This window comes from Columba livia, chromosome 1, assembly GCF_036013475.1.
Source record: "Columba livia isolate bColLiv1 breed racing homer chromosome 1, bColLiv1.pat.W.v2, whole genome shotgun sequence".
Taxonomy (NCBI): domain Eukaryota; kingdom Metazoa; phylum Chordata; class Aves; order Columbiformes; family Columbidae; genus Columba; species Columba livia.
The window spans coordinates 131,052,436-131,067,046 of NC_088602.1; the positions used below are offsets into that span (position 1 = coordinate 131,052,436).

Genomic DNA, 14,611 nt, shown 5'->3' on the forward strand with positions numbered 1-14,611 from the left:
TTTTAGCAATGTTATTTTTGTTCTACAGATCAAAACCACACATACTTCCACTAAACAGCTATGCTTTCAAGTCTCCTCCTGAGTTATGTAAATTATCTCATTTTAAAATTTTTAATTAAAAAATAATAATGGCAAACTGCAACACAAAAAGCTAAAGATTATTTAAATAAATATATTTATTAGATGGGAATACACACAGAAAAGGATATAAATTATTTTCTGAAGAGAACCTCATCCTGAGACACACACATCTCCTTAATTATTGTCCAGGGACACAACATTTCAATCTTGTTATCCTTGAAAAGGTTACAGAACATATAAATACAAGAGTTCTGAAGGAAAGCACTAAAAAAAAAAATCATTAAAACTTACCATTTTTAAGGGGGTAAAGAGAAAATGAACCAGTTCAGCTGCACTAGGATTCTGGATTTGGAACTTTAATTTGGCCTGAAAGAATGGGAAAATGATACATTAAAAAAAAACAAACAAAAAACAAACAACATAGCATTTAACTTTTGCAACAATAATATTTCATATAAGAATGGCCATTCCTGGTCAGGCCACAGGTCCACCTAAACTCAATGTTTGGTCTACAACATCCACTAAATGCTCATTCATCCAACTGCTTTTGAATCCATGTACATCTTTAGCACTTTTGTGCAACACAAGAAGTTCCACAGCTGAATTACATGCTTTGTAAAGAAGCACCTCCTTTGGATGACATTCTCACAAGAATCTGTATTACATCAACATTTTTTTCTGACTTGTTTGATGCATGAGATTTTCTTCCCCACCTGTCAAGGAGTATATCATATCTATCAATATTGAATTTCATCTGTCTCTTTATCTCCTTTTATAATTTGACATTTGTAGACTCTACAATCCCCATTTCCCAGAACACCTGTAAATATGTTGGACAGCAAAGGCCTCTGCAGAAGCATGTAAAGAAGCATGTGTGGGACTTGATTGCTGAATTTACTGCACTTTGAGAACTATCATTCTAGTCCTACAATTTGTTTTCTATTTGACCAAACAAGAATCTAAGAAGTTACATTCAACCTTATAGTAGCTCAGTTTCTTTAAGAACTTCAGGGTGTGCAACTTTGCTGGATGTGTTTTGGAAATCCAAAGGAAAAAAAAAAAGGAATCGATGGATTTGTACACATTATTTTGTTGGGCAAGATGCATGTTTGCTTCTTCCTCAATTTAATATACCTGCCTACAAATTGCATCCCATGTGCAAGCAACCTCAGGGGCAGTTCTTCAATTTGAAACAGATAATTCTCTTGTATTCCCCATAAAAAATGTTTTAATTAACATATTGTCCACTACCAAGCATTTCTAAGTAAATATATGCATTAAAAAAAATCATATATTTTCTCTGATACAGCTTCTTGGAGCCTTACTTTTATTTACTGATCACTCATCAGCCCTGAAGGCTCCAGAAGTAAGAAGCATACCAGAACGTGTTTTTAAAAGTTATAGTAGTTTTTATTGCATCTTGCCATCTGTTCCTCAAAGTGCTTTTGGCTAGCCTCATTCTACTTTTACATCTAGCCTTCCAGGGTGTTCCTCTGAATGAAGAAAGGAGAAGGATGTGTTTTTCCTTCTAATAACTTCCTGTACATTTTTCTTCTGTCACAACAACAATTTACTTTCAGTCTTTCAAAAGTTTTTTTGACAGATAGCAGGCATTTTCTAGAAGCTTCAAGAATGGTGGTTTAAAACAGTTTCCATTTTACTGGCAAAGATTTTATGCTTCTGGATACTTCCTTTATTTTTAAATTAGATTCTTAAATTTATACAGTTCTCCGTGACTGACATAAAGAACCAGGAAGTGAACTTTCAGGCTTTTGCTGCTACTGCAATGATGCTGGAGTAAAGCACTGCTGCAGCACAGCTCTTCAAGAAAGACAGCAGAAACCAAGTCCTAGATGCTGCTGAGCACGAAAACCAGAACTGTTTCTTCTCCTGTGCGGAAGATAAAGATTCAAAGATGTACACGTTGTTCTTTGGTGAAAAACTAATTTAAATGCAGAACACGGTGAGAAGTAAGAATGAAAAAAAAAAAAAGAACATTACAAGCAGTAATACTGAGAAGGATCAGCATGTTCTAAGACATCTGTCCCCTCCAAAACAGAAAGGTCAGAATCACAGCATTCCATATAGGGTTTTTTAAAAAATAGATATTCTTAACATTTCTAAATATCTTCTACAGCCCTGCAATCAGAATTCCCCAAGAAGAAGAAAAAAGCTGAATTGACTCATTGAATGCAAAACCAGTTTTCCCCATTGGCATAGCTTCCCAGAAATTGGAAGGGACAGTCAGCATCTGAAAGTAAATGCTTTTAAGGTGTCCTACTTGCTGCCTTCCTTTGACAGCACTTGCAGAAGAGGAGATGCTGGGAGAAGGCTCTTGAATTAGCATCTCTGCTTGTTGAGAACCTATAAAGCGACAGCAATTTGTCAGAATTAAGATTCTGAGGCCTGATAGATCCTTTGTAATGACAGCAACAAGTACAGAGTCTGATGGGCATAGTTGAATAAAACTAAATTAAAGCCGCAGCTGGTGATGCTGGCAAGCATGCAGCAGAACTGTCATCCCCACAGAGATTCATAGAAATTATTTTATGATTTGAACTCAAATTTCTCAAGTAAAAGGATTTAAAGAACCAGGAAAAGAAGAAACACACAAACAATCCTGAAAAAGAAATAGGCCAATCTAGTCACTGTGTAGAGAACTTGACAAGCAGCATTTCAATGCTCAAAGGCCAACCTAGCCCGGAGGTGGCCAGCTCTGCTTTTGCCTCAGTCCAGCCTTGGATGGAGAAGAAAAAGGTGAAAGTCCGAGACTATTCAAGTATCAGCTGAGCTATTTTCCCGTGTGTCAGCCAAGGACCAAACCGGATTACATTTCCACATATACCAGCAAGTGGATATTTGTGGGTTTGTTCCTTCTGAAAGAGCAGTGGGGACAAAGACAACACAGACTCAGGCTCACAGTTCCCTGGATGGCATGACCACATCTGCATTGCTAGCAGCAGTATGCCATTTAATACTCACGAGGTTTCTCTACATAAACAAGGAACCAGGAAGGTTAGGCAGAAGGCAGAAAACTTGATTAATGCATTCCCAAAGACAAGACGACCTTCTGCAGCTCCCTCAGGGGCACAAACAAATCAAGCATCCACACCCTTTGGAATAGCAGGAACCTCCAAGAAAACCCAATTTAAAAATAACTATGAAGTAAATGCATCATGTTACTAAATATTCTTTTTCCTCTTCATCTTTCACCATAATTTTAGTTCTTCACTTCATACTGGTGGAATAAGACATAGAAAAACAATGTAGCAAAACTCACGCCCAAATTAATTTGTAGTGGTAGGGAAAACAAAGATCATGTTATACTTAACATCAGCTGTCCCAGGAAAAAACTGTTATCACACGCCTCACACAACGGTATCCACTAGTAGCTACTTACCAGAAGATTGAAGCCATGCTTAAATTTTTGGAAGCAGTCAACAAATTCATCTGGAGGTGGTGGTTTTGCACGGAGAGTAAGAACTCCCTCTGGTGAACAAAATGAGATTTTTATATATCCATCGATATGGTATAAACACACACACACAAAAAAAAAAAACCACATAATAAATTCTCCAACTGACAGAATTTCATAAATATAGAACCACGACAGTGAGTATATTCTGTGGTCACATCTCTAATTAGTCACTCCCCACCAACTTCAAGGAAATTATTTGCATAGGTTTCCTTCTAAGAATATACTGCATAAAATTTTTTGTGCTCAAAGTGAAAGGAAATTACTACATTCATGAAAAATACAACACAAAAAGACACATTTGCTAGCTACTTCAATGACCCTTAGAGAAACAGAATTGTGTGCAGTAAGAACTCCTACCTCCAGGTCCTTTCTTTTTACTTTTCTTAGTTTTCTTTCTCTTCGAAAGTTCAGCAAAAGCTTCAGCAGCTTTTTGAAGTTTGGTAACAAAATACTCAATGTCATCCAAAATATGGTTCAGAATTTGCTATGGGAAAAAAAAAAAAAAGAAAAGTAACAGTTTTGCTACCGAATCTACGGCAGATATACTCCAGAAATCAAAAAGACCACACTTTCAGACAATAGCTTCCTCATGCTAGAACATTTCATATTTACATTCATTATATTCTTAGCTTTACACACCTTTACAGTATTTTCGATCTTAAGACTTTGAAAAATTTAGGGCCACTGGAAGTGTTTTAAATATATGCAAGAAGATTACTCAATTCAGATTGCAATTATACAACTTGTTCACACATTATATTTTCTCTCACAGCACATGAAAAAATTCTAACTATTTGAATGCATTTTCCTAAACAGTATAACTTCATAATCTCCTTCAGTATGAAGTATTAAGCTAGTTGTTGAAAACTACGTCACAGCGTAGTTTTCTAGAGAATTGCTCTTTGAAGAATTGTTTTCAAAAGAGCAAGCGGAGGAGAACGAATGAGCCCCTGGGGAAAACATATATACACCAACTCAGTAGGCCCCAACATGCTTTTCTCAAGACCCTCTGATGTTGCTGAGGGCAACAGCAGAGTAGAAAAGTAGAAGGTTACAACCGAGAAATGGGGCAATATTTGATATTGCGTAGATCATATGACCTGCTCAAGGTTGTTGCTTGTCAGGAAGTAAAGTTTAGGTTATACACATACATGGACCACCTGTGTTCAGAAATTACAAAAGGTTTATTTTCCAGATACCACATGTAACTAGGTCCCACAAAATAGATGGACTTTTTAATCCTTTTTTTTTGCTGAATTTGGTCCACCACACAAAATTACTATTTATATTTCTAGCTCTTCATAGCAGAAAACTTTACATCAACATTCAATCCTTTTTCTTTTTTTTCTTTTTTCTTTTTTTTTTTTTAATTTTAAAAAAGAAAAGTAGTGGAAGAAGAACTACCATCTATTCATTTTTAGGTCTACAACACAAACATAGGCTGCCTGGAAAGCTCCCCTCCACAACAGAATTTTCCATCTGGAAAGTCTTCCCACAAAGTAAAGCTGCAAACTTGCACAGACATTAAGAAATATCACTTGTAGTTTCTCACTTACAACATCTCTATCAATCCTGGCAGCTATCATCTCTGCTGTTTCTTCGTGATCATGGTATTGTTTATGTTTTTCAACTGCAAAAAAGGGAAGAAGCGAGTAAGACATCCATATACATGGAATTAGTGACCAAAACTTCCCATACAGCTTATGCTTTAAACCATACTACCATAAGAAAAAGATGGGAAAAACTGTTTGTACCATTCACTTTGCAAGGTCTCCACACAACATGAAAATCTTGCACCCTAATGCCTGATCCTGACAAATCTAACGAAAGGTGCTTAGGTGTATGTTCTCAGTAAACTTGGCTTCATAAATGAAGTTAACCACAGAAGTGTGGTACGAGGGTCTAAATCAAAAAATTACAGCAGAAAGTGTCAGATTATAAATAGAACGTAACAAGAAATCATCCCATTTTCTAAAATATGCTAAAAGCTACTCCAGCAGAAGTAAGAAAAAAAAAAACCATAGCCATGACTTTGAAGAAAACTTTGATGTAAAAGGTAATCAGCAGAAAGGGATGTCAAGTCTAGCAATGTAGAAATGGGAAGTAATGATGTGATAGAACTGGTATTTCCAAATAACAAAGGACAGTCAGTGACTTTTATTTGAAAACAGCAAGGGTTAGCATTTTGAGAAACTGTAAGTTTTGCATTCTTAAGTCACATTAAGTACTGCATCATGCTACATTTTAGAAAAGATTCACACAAGTGGAATAAAAGGAGCTGCAGGAACTCAGATCCACAAGTGGTCTGGCAAGACACTTTGCAAACTAATGAAACTTTCTGAAGTGAGAAGTCAAGCAGAACAAACTAACCTTTCCTGAAGATAAATGTAATACTGTAGATTAGCAGATAAAAACATTCTTAACATTACAGATTTCTCTGAACATTTTTAGTTGTTTTCTTTGCATAGTTGTATACTTTGTTGAGTGATATAGATATAGTTTAATAAACTAAAAATAATAAAGACACCATGGTTAATGACTTTTAATTCTAAAATTTTAGTATGCATTATTAAAAAACAAACAAAACAAACATAGCCCCACTTTAGCCTTAGTACAGTCTGTTTTACGGGAAGTTTATTGTTTCTAAACAACATTTTTCAAGGAAATCTGATCAAAATAAAAATGTTTCCATTAGAGATCTAAAGAAAAAAAACAACCTACTAAAAACATAAATCCAAACCTATTAGAAATATTACAGTTAAGTCTGTTTTATTGTTACATTTGGGGTTGTGTGGGTTTTTTTGGTTTTGTTTTTTTTATTGTTTGGTTGGTAGGTAGTTTTTTTGTGTGTGTTTTTTTGTTTTGGTTTTGGATTTGTCTGTTTGTTTTTTTAACACAACAACAAAACACAAAATAAACCCCACTAGTTTAGCTATGCAGGCCATTATAAAGATAAATACAAAATAAATAAAGCTGACCTCTACTCACCTTTTATCCATTATTACATTTTTTAATTGTTTGAAATACCTGTCCTATGCCCTCCCTACTACTGAAGACAGTATCATTAAATAACTAGAGTTATGACAGCAGTCATTACTGTGAATGTTACTATGTTCACAATCAGGTTAAACTCAGTAGCCCACACCCCACCCAGTTAAACACAAGTAAAAGCAGTTCTGAACAGAAATTCAGAAAATGGATATATGCAAGTAAATGACAAGTCAGATTATGACAGTCAGGTCTTATTCCCCAGATGAGGCAACAGTGGCTTGGGGCATTGCAGACTAGACTGGGAGAATAATCCTGTCTGCTCTCAGCAAGTGCAGAAGAATGATCTCGTATATCCATTTCCATATCTGGATTCAGTTACTGTAATCACTATGAAATTGGTCTTTCCAAATTATTTTTGTAATTACTGAGCATCATAAAACCCTTCTACTGAGAACAAGTGCTTGCCACTATGCTGTGCAGCAGCAGGCTCCCAAAAATACTCACGCTCCCCGTGCTCAGTGGCCCAGGCGGACCAGGCTGCCACGCGGCTTCTCACATCCACCTGGGTGATGGTTCCCGGTGGCACAGGAGCGGGTGCCCGCGGCGGTGGTGGGATGGCACTGTCAGCTTTGGATATCATTCTAAGGGGGAAGAAGAAAGCTCACTAGTGACACTTGAAGGAAAACCACTCTGTTTTCTAGAGCTTAATCAAAGAACACAAGGAGGCTTCACAAGGACCTCTCCTACTCTTGAATACTGAACATACTATGGACTTGCCAAGTAAACAGTACTCAAGAACACGATGTGTAAATATGTTAAAACACAGTAAGAAACACACTCCATGATGGGGTTAGCAAATCACCAGCCGGCCACAAGGAAAAATCCAAAGCAGCACCAGAGAACATGACATCTAGAGACCTGACTGTTTATTCAGGTAAAATCAATGGCTTGGGTTTAGTAGGTGGCATTTTTACTACCATATGCAGTTTACTGGCTGGACTTCCACTTTGTGTGAAAGTTTTCATTAGAAGCTATCTCTCCCACATCTCAAGCTGAGTATTGAGTCCCTAGATTAGGCAGTTTGTCTACCATCTGTTTCTTAAAACGCTAGCAAAAAAAAAAAAACAAAAAAAACCAAAAAAACAAATCGTATTTACTGGCTGATTTTCCTTTTTATAATGGTGGTGTGCTCATCCTGTGTTTATATAAATGTATCTATGTTCCCACCTGCAATTTTCCATTTTTCTAGTTCTTAGTATAGTATTAAATACCATAAGGAAAGAAATCTTTGAAGGCATTCTGTAAGATTGATACCAACAGACAAAAAAATCCCAACAACTCCTGTCATACACACATCCCATCCTTTCTCCACACCCCTATTTAAAAACAAGGTGTTCACCTTAAATTCATCTCTTTATAATCCCATCTCATTCATGGCAACAGCAACACAATGCCAAGTCTTAATTTGTCTTTGGATACCAAAAAAGAAAAAGTTTCCATATTCCAGTCTCCTGGACACCCTTTCCCACACATCTCAAGCTTTTATTTGTCAATAACCTTGCAGGAACTCAATAATGCAATACCAGGAAGGAGAGTCTCTCCTGGTGACCCAGTGCCAGCACGTAGATGATATGACAGCCAGTCACTGGCACTAAGCTGTCATGCACGCATGACCTCGCAGCTTCATAGCCCTCGGAGACTACCATCTCAGATTATTTTACCCACCAGATATACTGACCTACATTCGTCTCCCAGTTAAATCTCATTAGTTTCCCAGCACGTCTAATGTATTTGAGTCTTTCTGCATTGCCTCTTTGTGCTTATACCTGTTTGTTACAGTCCCACAGACAGTAAAGTCTACTTCATTTTTACCTGCAGACACAATTTAGTTTTTGTTTTATTTTTATAGGAGTGTCCATTACTCTAGGAAAACTTCATGTCTCACACACATCAGAATTTAACAGGTAAACTCATACTTATAGTAGCGACATTTTTACTTAATAATTTTTTTTTTCAGCAGACATTTCTCTGTATATACCACAAAACGAAGTATTACCAATATTATCAGGACACAGATAGCTATTAACTTTTCAACAGGCTACCACCATTAACATTCAGTATCTATTACATTTGTGCTTCTGTTTCTAAACCTCTGTTGGCTATATCTTATTTCTGTATTAATCATCTCTGAACCCAACAGACTCTTTCCCCCCACATTTTCCAACTAGCAGAGAAGTTTTTGCTACCAGGGAAACAAGGAGTCTTTGGCTTCATTAAGCAGGTAGACAGGAAGATTATTCAATCATCAGCTGCTATTTTATTTAACATGTTTAGATCACCAAACTTTTGATCAGAATCTTATTTACTTGGAGTTACAGGGTATTTATGTTCTTAATTTAAATTCTGAACTACTTGGCCCATGTGCAGAAGTGAGACATGCAATGGTATTCCCTTGCAAATGGTATTTATATCTGCTGTTCCTGTCACTAAGGTCAAATCAGAAAAGGTAAGAGTGACATTAACAATTAAGAAAGCATGAGATAATTATTAAAGCAAGGCTTCTACATGTGGTTTTGAAAGTACATTATCAACTAGCAAAAAAAGGCAAAAGACAGCAGGCATACTTAGAAAGCTTCTGAATACTGCAACACTGCTATACACTGCCAAGAAGTTTTTACCTTAGTGTTTCAAGCCTCTTCTTCTGTTTCCCACTTTTGCTGTCACTGATTGCACTTTCAATATCTTCATGAATAAAGCTAGCCTAAAGAGACAGACACAGAAACCATCAGTTATCAGCTAGACCATCCAGACATATGAAATACACATTTACTCATACTTTTTTTTTTTAAAGCATCTTTAGATTCCAGAGTCCCTTATCAAATTCCATCTGTTTAAAAGTCCTAAGATAAATTATTTTACATATAAACAGAATGAAGAAACACACAATACTATTGTTTGGGAGTGGGCATTTTTGTCACTGTTCCAGTCTCAAGCATTATCAAAAGAGGAGTATGTCATCTACATATCAAATTTGTCTGAACAGCTGTAATTATCTCAAGTCAACCATTATTGCATAAGCTATTTTTTTCCCCCTGTGTATATAATTTCTGTTTTTCTCAAGCATGAGAGGGGAAAAACATACTATAAAACAAACAAACTGCGATGGATAGTAGCAGCATAAAGGACCAGGAAAGTAACATATGGTAATACAGTTTTCTTTAAGAAATAACAATAGTCTCCAATTTCTCTTTGATGTAAGAGAAAATGAATTTTTCAGAACATTTCCTAATCTGTATGTTCCCACCTCTTCATAACTGCAGTCTGCCTCCACCTGTGGCTCACAAGTGAAATTTTGATGCATGTCTAAGGCATTATTTTAATAGATCTTGTGTTAAATAGGTCATGGCTTCTCCTAGGATTTAGAATGCTCTGTTACATGTCTTCAGCTGACAACTTAATTCCTTACACAGGCTGTCAAAGCCTAAATCTGTCAGTGTCTGGCTCACTCTACAAGGTCCATGTCTTTCTTGGCCCACTCACGGTGGAGAGGTATGTAACTTTTGCTTAAACCAGAAGACTTTGTTTAATTTAGGATCTAAGGAGACTAAGGGACTTCTCAGGCTATAATGAATTGCACTCCAGAATGTGGATATAGAATAAATTAAGGTTAAATAATTAATAGAAAAAACTTAAACCCAGAAGAATTCAATTAATCCTATGGTTGATATTTATTGTTAAACAATGTTTTGTTTAAAAACTCTCACTATATCAATTTCAAAACAGTTGTACAATGTGATTAGCAATCTGTTAAGACAATGATATGAACTACTACAAAGTAATTTAAAAATTCTCATCAAATTATCAATTGGAATGTAATCAAGTACCGATTATAGGTACTAACGTACGCAAATTAAAATTCGAAACCTGAAAATAGAGAAGTATTACAGAATTCATTAAAATATTATTTATGCTTGAAGGACATGTTTTAGTCAGAGATTAATCTTTATACTTGTTTCGCCCCTCCTGCAAGTACTATTTTCCTTTTCATTATCTCCCCAGCAGGGAAGAGATGCAGGGAGGTAGGAATGTAGGGAAGGTTTTATTGCTTAGTGACAAAAAGAGCAGAAAAAGGGGAGACTAGTTAATACTCAGATGAGTTCTTTGCAGATTGCAAGATAAATTTAAGATAACTGAAACTATTCTACACTACTTTCTTCAGAAGTGTGAATATAAACCATATACTTATTGCAGAACTTTATTCATTTGCAAACCTAAATGAACAGCTGCAGAGCCCAAGAATCAATATTTATAGTAACACAGTAATATTTGCACATGCACTAAAGATTCAGCTTACTTACAGGACTACTCTCTTGCAAGACATATTACGCTACATTTACTAACATACTGTAAGTACTGCTGATATATTAAATCCATTAAACGAAAAGCATATTTGTAAGAATAAAATAACAGAATTCTCTTCTATGAATCAGCTCATTTGATTTTATCCACTATATTGAGCAATTCATTACATTTCCCCTATTCAAATAAATCATAGCAGATATCCATTACTACCTTACCTTAATCTCATCACATTGGAAAAGATGCAAATCAGGCTTGTTTTGGGTTGGTTCTTTACATATTAACGCAAGAACTGAATTGTAATTGCATGCATTCATCACGGCTTGGCAATGCTGAATTGTGCTTAAAGGAAAATTCTCCAGTTCATTCTGCCAGAAGAAGGAAAACAAAACAAACACAAAACAAACCACCATATTACTATACAGTGTCCTGATCTCAGAAAAGCTGCATGAGTTAAAAAGGTAAAGTGATAATAAGCTAATTAAAACACTGAATCTCACATACCTCATTTTTCTTCATGTTTCCTTTTTCTCTCTCTCTCTGAAAATGAGACTGCCACTCACAAATCTTACCTTTGATTCCAAGTCCACCAAACTGACAGCTTTGTCATCCACTTGAAGGATCATATCTTGAGTCCACACTTTGCCTTTGGCATCCAGCAATTTCAGCTTCCTTATTCCATCATCTACTGTAATCATTGCCTCTTTGCGGTCCAGAACAAAGGTGGTCAAGTGCTAGTAAATGCGATGTACATTTAAAAAACAAAGTAATTTTCCCTACTGCTAGGCAGTATCAGTATTCAAATTGCCAGGAAAGAGCAATACAAATTATTCATGAATATAAGTGCCTTTGTATATGACAGATCCCACCAACAAGCCATAAGAGAGGTTGTTTAGTCAATAATGTCATTTTAAGTCAACAGATTTTTGTAACTCATGTCATCCTCTGTCATTTCCTCACTAATGTAAGTCATTAGACTTGAAGGCATATTCTGACATCTTTGAGGTATCACAGCTAGAATCAAATCCTGAGTATTTAATTAGCTTTCTTGAGGAGTGAAAACCTGTCTCTCTTGGCAAGCTAAATCCAGGAAGCGTCAGCAGAGCCTTCCCAGAAACATCCTGCCAACATACCTCCACCACCACCCTGACCTGGAGTGTCCTCATGTCCTCCAGAACCATCAGTTAGCATGCTGATGGCAACAACAATGGGCTTGTGTCTAACTGGGATACCTTATGGACAGGCTAGTTGCTTATTTTAAGCAGATCACAGTCACAGTAGAAATCAGGTATACTACGTACTTTTGCTCACCATCAACTTGGAATATTCTTCAGATTCAATTAATGGTCTAGAAATTAAATACTACCTCACATCTACCTCACATACATCACCTCAACTGGCTTCCCTGTCATTATGGCTTTGACAATTTCTCCTTCAACATGTCACACCAGGCAACACATAAAATTATTTCATTTTAGCCAAGCATAAATCCAGCTTCACATTCTTATTGAAGACCTGGTTAGACTCATTCAAGCTGAACCAATTTTAATATATTTCTGCACACCTACCTTCTAAATAACTTAAAATAAATAAATAAATAAATAAATAAAGTGTTCTTAAATGTTTTTTCTTCTATTGCAGGATAACAACACTTAAGTTATGACAGAAGACAAGAGAGTAGATACAAGCCGCATATAATCAAAGTATTTAAAAGAAGTGAGACAAACTCTCTACTGACTGCTAACGCAGGAATGTTTAGACTCCAAATATACAAACAAAAGCATTCATTTGCAATCTGATCATAGAAGTACTTGAAGTTAAGACTCTTCTGCCTATGATCTCACAATTTACAGCTAATTAAAAACCCAGCAAAAAGGAGCTGAGAATCTGTGGTATTTGCAAGACTTGGCTGAACCCATGGTAGCAGTCTGATGGCAGCAGAACAAAGTTTGTGCCAAAGTAAGATTACAGAATGAGGCATTGCATCCAAAAGTGCTTAACACCTTACATACAGGCATCCAGGTTACTTTGCCGGATATTTTAAATGTATCTACTCCTGGATAAAATATGCCAGCAGCACAGAGTAATTCTGCAAAGCAGCTTATGACAGGAACTAACATACTTTGTACTTCACACTGGGGAGGAATCTGTGCAGGCAGAATATATTTCTTTAACTACTACATAGTAGACTAATTGGGGTTTGTAGGGGTTAATGCTCAGCTCTTTCTGAATGTTCTGTCACCTCTGCTGATTATAATTGATCAAAGTATTCATTTAAAATATCATCCAGTGTGTCTCACCAAGAGGACTGGGTTTTTTAGCTCTGCCTCATCCTTGCAACAAGCCAGGTTCAGATACAGGGCAGCATAACATGTTGAACTGATATCCCATTGACCAGTCCTGTGCCTTTGCCAAATTACACACAACTTGGATTACACTCTTCTATACCAAAATTTCAGCTCATTATGGCAAAGCTATAGAATTTGAGACATTTCAGTATAATCTATTCTGAAGTGACCTCAGGCTGGCAGGGTATTTTGGAAGATGTATATGCCTTCAAGCATATGTATCTTCAAAAGTCATGTAGGCAAAAATAACTGTATGTAACTGAAAGCTATAATTGGTATATCACTCCTCATCTTACCTCTACGCGATATTGCGAAGTTTCAGATATGCTGCTGGCACTGTCTCGTGCATAATTCTTTCTTTGTTCTGGAGATGGGAGGAAAAGAAAGAATAATTATTCATTCATCATGCTGTTTTGAGTACTTCTCAGGAACACTTAAAACTAGCTGTATATACGAAAGCAGAAGATGCGCTGCTGATAATTTCTGTATTTCGACAGAAAAAACATTCACCTCCACATAGTCCAGCACAAGGATCATACTTACGTCAATGATGTTAAGAGAGAGCTGGTGGGTGCAAACAAAAGACAGTTATCTCATCACAGTGAGTCAGGACACCGGAGGGGAGTCGTGTTCTGACTAAAAATGTTTCATTGGGAAGCCTGATTATTACAATCACTGGCTTGCTACTTTGGTAACAATAGGTTAAGCAGGATCAGGCTTACTGAATTTGTATGAACACACTTGAAAGCATAAATATTTTCTGATATACAAGTTAAATCTGCAAAACAACAAAGCCACACACAAACCTGATTTGTCTCATCCTTTATTTCTTCCTAAAGTATTCAATTTGATGACTTACTAATTTAGAAATATGCATGGAAAGGGATTAAAAACCAAGCAAACACACAAAACAAAAACACAAAACCAAAAACAACAAACAAGCCACCAAACACACACCTGAAAGGTATCTGAAAAGCTAAACAAAGCACAGTGCTGCAAAATCAGAAATGTTGTTTGCTTTTTACTCCATACAATAGATTAATATCAAAACAAGAGAGGAGGGAAGGGAAAATGCAAGATGAAGACACAACACACAATCACATCACAAAATAAAGAATTCAGATGAATACTGAAGAAAACTTCAACTTTGGTTGGAAAGACTTGAATGCGACATCTGAAGTGTTTTTCAGTTTTCTGTTCATTTGTTTTTACCATAACCACTTAAAGTGCCTGATCTGGAAAACCAGGAGCTTTGCCTAAGGAAAGAAGTGCCTAGGAGACTTGGCCAAGAGATGTCCAGGGAAATTCTACAAGAAGGAAATTATTTTCTCTCCATTACATTAAATAAATAGAT

At 36.2% G+C, this 14,611-nt stretch overlaps 1 protein-coding gene across 12 annotated transcripts in view; it reads right to left on the reverse strand.

Annotated features, from left to right (window-relative positions):
* Positions 1-14,611, reverse strand: part of EPS8 (EGFR pathway substrate 8, signaling adaptor) — a 145,414-nt gene that overhangs the window by 30,662 nt on the left and 100,141 nt on the right. For all 12 annotated transcript variants that reach the window (XM_065030116.1, XM_065030149.1, XM_065030124.1 and 9 more), the window contains 9 exons: positions 13,554-13,621; positions 11,482-11,643; positions 11,128-11,277; positions 9,229-9,311; positions 7,055-7,191; positions 5,116-5,189; positions 3,917-4,043; positions 3,482-3,570; positions 373-447 (listed from right to left, as the gene is read on the reverse strand). In XM_065030116.1, coding sequence (XP_064886188.1) covers positions 373-447; positions 3,482-3,570; positions 3,917-4,043; positions 5,116-5,189; positions 7,055-7,191; positions 9,229-9,311; positions 11,128-11,277; positions 11,482-11,643; positions 13,554-13,621 — 965 coding nt within the window. The remainder of the gene's footprint in view (positions 1-372; positions 448-3,481; positions 3,571-3,916; positions 4,044-5,115; positions 5,190-7,054; positions 7,192-9,228; positions 9,312-11,127; positions 11,278-11,481; positions 11,644-13,553; positions 13,622-14,611) is intronic.